The sequence below is a fragment of the Rhipicephalus sanguineus genome, chromosome 8 (genome assembly GCF_013339695.2).
Source record: "Rhipicephalus sanguineus isolate Rsan-2018 chromosome 8, BIME_Rsan_1.4, whole genome shotgun sequence".
In the NCBI taxonomy this organism is placed as follows: Eukaryota; Metazoa; Arthropoda; class Arachnida; order Ixodida; family Ixodidae; genus Rhipicephalus; species Rhipicephalus sanguineus.
Window position 1 is genome coordinate 111,643,082 of NC_051183.1, and position 4,331 is coordinate 111,647,412.

Consider the following 4,331-nt stretch of genomic DNA (forward strand, 5'->3'; position numbering starts at 1 on the left):
TCTTAATATGAGCACTCAAAATTCCTTCTGTCAATGAACTTCCGCAGATCACGAGGACATCATTTTTAAAGGCTATTGTTTGATGTTATCTCCTGCTGCATCGCACAAATGCTGAGAAAAGTTCCGGTTTCTCAGAAGTATAAAAGTACAGCGCTTTTCCTGACCATCACAAAGCTGCACTCGAGGTCCGAGGAAGGGAGGCAAAATCAAGCCCGCAGGTCTTCGTCGCCAGTCAACTTGACACGGGTGAGATGAATCTTTCCTATCCTTAGTGTTACCTTGTGGCTAAGTCCTACAAGGTGGTGTTATATAGATCAAACCTAAAAAATACCTTCGTGTATCCCCGAAAAAATGTTCATCCGTTAAACATGCGCTCTTCACTCTGTCGGCGGTGTGCGTTTATTAGCAAGTTATTGAACTAATTTATTGACTAGTTCATCTTTCGAGTATTACATGGGTACTATATCGCTTACATCAAGACCGTAAACTGTACAGGCTGCGAACATCGAAAAACGTATGGGAATTGGAAATGTTAGTCTTGTATACGAGCGCCATACGTTTTCTTATCTCGAAAACAAAAACTTGCAAAAAAGAGGCCCGACAAGTCATCTGCATTAAATCGGCAAACTGCATGTGTTAAATTTTCAGGTTTCATAACAAAAACCATTTGGCATCTGCGATTCGTTTCCTTTTCTTCACCACAGATTATTCGCTATGAAGGCCTACGCCATCTTGGCTCTCCTCCTCCTGGGGCATTTGTGCCGTAAGTACAAACCCTGTGTTTTACCTCCTCTTTCTTTACACGTGTTACCTTTTTTGTTGCCTTTCGCTTACGTCGATGTTCCACATCAGAAGCCAAATGGCAAGCAGATTTCCAATTTTACCGCTGCCTTTGCGAAGCCCATCAGTAATTGTAGTTTGCCCATTTGCCAACCTCAAGAATTACTTGCTGTCGCATTAAATGAATACACTCCGTATCTTAAACACTACTTTCTTAATTTTAACATTTTTGCTTATTATTATTACTTATTCCTGAAAAGATGTCGTGAACGTGCTAGTCAAGGCGTGCGCTAGAATAAAATTACACATTGAAGTATGCCAATCGTAGGCGTTATATTGAATAACTTGTAATTATTCGGTATGCGTAAAGATTATGTTACTTGTCTAGGTTTATAATTTATTCCCTTTGATTTCAAACGCTCAATTTCTTTGGACATATTTGTTGTTTACACTAATCTGCCCTTGAGCCCGCGTGTAAAATTTAGGGAACACATTCGGAAAAAATACTTATGTCGCCGTTGCCTCTACCCCATTAAGTGCAGGGAGTTCGTTAGACACACTGCATTGGTGAAACTCAAAAAGACCATCTCAGTATCAAAATTACATGGAAGACCCTCTCAAAGGCACTTACACAGATTTTCCGGTGCGACGAAAGTAGAGTGCGTTAATTTATACGAATATTTCCTTGTTGCCGAATATTCCTTCTGTTTATACAACGTCCTTACTCGATCAAAGCATTAGAGGCGTGATAGCATCTCTAGCAAACTATTTCCCTATTAAGAATTATGTTTACATCATATTCTATACACGCTCTCTAATGTCAGGTTACCTGCCGTATTTTCAATATTTTTTCTCTCAATTCACTTAACAGACATTCAAGCAGCCACGCTGAACAAGCCAGCAACGAGCACGGACGAAACCACGAAGCTGCTCTCCGAGAAACTTTTCCATTCCATCATTGAACACCGTGATGAACTCCTTGAGGCTCTCAAGGGCATCGACAGCACAGGCGACGGAACCGATGATCAGTTCCGGCCATACGTACTTGCGACAATTATTTCAGCCATTGCTGGAGGCGCCATATCGGCAGCTGTTGGAGCCGGTGTGCAGAAAGCAATTAACAAAGACTGAACGTATCGACCGTGACCTTGCCTCCAATACAATAAAAATTTCCAAACTTTGTGTAGGGAAGTGGCCTGTTAATTTATAAAAGTATTGAAAGGTGGGCTAGTTGGTAATAAACCAGTTGTTAGTGAGCGCTCGTGTTCTGTGGTTCTTCCTTCGTCTGTTGTGTGTACCGCGCTCTCAGTAAGCCGAAGAAGTATGTTAATTTACCTGTCAAACGAGCTCTCGAACTGCGACCGCCGTGGCCAAAATTCAAAAGTCGCGCAAGGATTTTATAGGGCAACAATAACGACACTAAGAAGAAGGAGAAGGCGAAGAAGAATAAATATAGGTCTTAGATTTTCTATTGTCGGCGGTTTGCCTGGGTTTAGGATTAGGATTACAGTTGCCGACTTCCGCTGGCTGGGTAGCAGGCCTTTTGCCCAAATATCTTGCATGTACTCCGTCAGAGCGCTGATGGAAGCGTCATCGAGGTTTCTTAAAATTTTGTTCGTTATCCCGTCAGGTCCCGGAGAGGACTTCGTCTTTGTCCCAATATTTCAGCCCTAACCTCCGCCCCCGTGAAGGGTGCGTCGAGTTCCTCATTAGGTGCCCCGTTATACCCTGGGAGGGCGGTACTGTGAGTATCACCAATGTACAGGGCGGTCAGCTTGTTCATAAATTCCGAGTCTGTTCCTTCAAACGCGTGCCTGGCTTTTGACAGTCTATTTCCCGATTGGGTTTTCGAGTTGGTGGGGTCTAACAGGTGTCTCAGCAGACCCCACGTTTTGGCAAGGCTCATGCCCCCCTCCATCTCATCGCATCTGCTGCACCAATTCTGTTCTCATAACTTGATCGCATAATTTTCAATATTTTTGTTATGTCTGGCAATCCTCCTTTTAAGATTACGGTTCCATTTTTGCTGCTTTAGTTTGCGCTCCATACAACGTTTCGCCTCCCACATGTGAAGGAGTTTGCTATCGGCTATTTCAGGGGCATCGTCCCCGTCAAGCGTCTTAGTTGCCTCTTCAACATGACGTTTGAGGGTCTTTGTCCACTTCCCTATGTTTTCGATCTTATCTGTGGCAGATTTATCTCTCTTATCTCTGAATAACTCCCAGTCCGTAATCCTCGGTTGACGCGCACGACGCGTCTTCATCCCCTTTTTTGATGAATCAAGGGAAAAATGAAATGATCACTACCGAAATTGCACTCCGAATTTGTCCACTTCAGATCTGTCACATATTTGGAGAAGGTCAGGTCAGGGGAGGTGTTTGCGCACACGCTGTTACTCACCCTGGACGGATTACTGGGTCCGTGTGTAGGGTGAGGCCGAGCTCGTGCGCGTCCTCCCATAGCTGCCTGCCTTTTGGATCCTGTTTAGCGTAGCCCCATTCCGGGTGCGCTGTATTAACATCACCCACTATTAACAAGGGGTTCGTCCCGGCTGCCTCAGTCTCTTTGCGAAACAGGGCCCTGAACCTCACCTTTCTCTGCTGCGGTGTACTGTACAAATTTAAGAAGAATACGCTCGGTTCATCTTTCCGGTCCGTAATAATATCTAAGAGTACTGCCTCAAGTTCTCTCGAGTTGACTTCGCGCTCTATCGCCGCAATGTTCCGCTTAATTAACGTTGTGACGCGAGATTTATCCCCCTTGTCACTGGAAAACGCTTGATATCCCGAAAAATTTGCTGCCTTGCCCGACTCCTGTAGGGCTATACAGTGAAACCTCGGTGATACGAATCTCACGGGACCACCAAAAATATTCGTATAATCCGAAATTCGTATCAGCAGAAAGCATGGAAAATTAGCATGCGACAGAAGAAAGCTCGCGTACATTTTCATTTATTGTTTTTCAGGGCTGCAGCAACGTCCGCAAGAACCCTGAATGATTGTCAGTTAAGTTTTTAGATGTCACCAGTCATACGAGCACTCATAAATATATGGCCAGTACGCGTGTATTTAATTAATGAACCAGGTGCGTTGTGACCCGCGACAGCAGTAGCCCCTTTAAAATTTTAGTGTGTTTTTTTTTGCATGACAACGGAGTACAGCAGCAAAAGTAACGAAAGAAGCGCTTTCACACGATCGATCAAGGCCACATAATTACACAACCACTGTCTTGTGTTATGATTTTGTTATTGCGGAGGTGTTGGGGATGTTTTTGGGATATTTACGGCCATGCCCACACAAGTGCGACCTCAACGGTTGCGCATGTTGACATTGTGAGGCGTTACTCCTTCGCAAAGACCGTCCTGGTCTTCTTTCGGTCCTCGTCCACGTTTCATAGGATGTCTGATGCACGAGCCATGCACGTGCAAACACAGTACAACGACAGGAGCCCGCGTCGACGAGTTAGAAAAAGAAGCATGGCGCTGAGATCTTCTGTAATCTAAACAAGAAGACACTTAAGAGCTTCAAAGATTCGTGCACACAATCTCGGAG

General features: G+C 44.5%; 1 protein-coding gene across 1 annotated transcript; it reads left to right on the forward strand.

Moving 5' to 3' along the window:
- Window positions 1–705: 705 nt before the first annotated feature.
- LOC119402317 (uncharacterized) lies at window positions 706–1,927 on the forward strand. The gene is made up of 2 exons (XM_049418590.1): window positions 706–763; window positions 1,652–1,927. Exons 1-2 carry the CDS (start codon window positions 715–717, stop codon window positions 1,909–1,911), a joined length of 309 nt encoding a protein of 102 aa, XP_049274547.1. The 5' UTR covers window positions 706–714; the 3' UTR covers window positions 1,912–1,927.
- The last annotated feature ends 2,404 nt before the right edge of the window (window positions 1,928–4,331 follow it).

Excerpts from the sequence above, each read along its gene's own strand:
- LOC119402317 (XM_049418590.1), top strand. The coding sequence starts at position 715 with ATGAAGGCCTACGCCATCTTGGCTCTCCTCCTCCTGGGGCATTTGTGC. Across the intron at positions 764-1,651 it reads CCTCCTGGGGCATTTGTGCC|ACATTCAAGCAGCCACGCTG; the intron begins GTAAGTACAAAC and ends TTCACTTAACAG.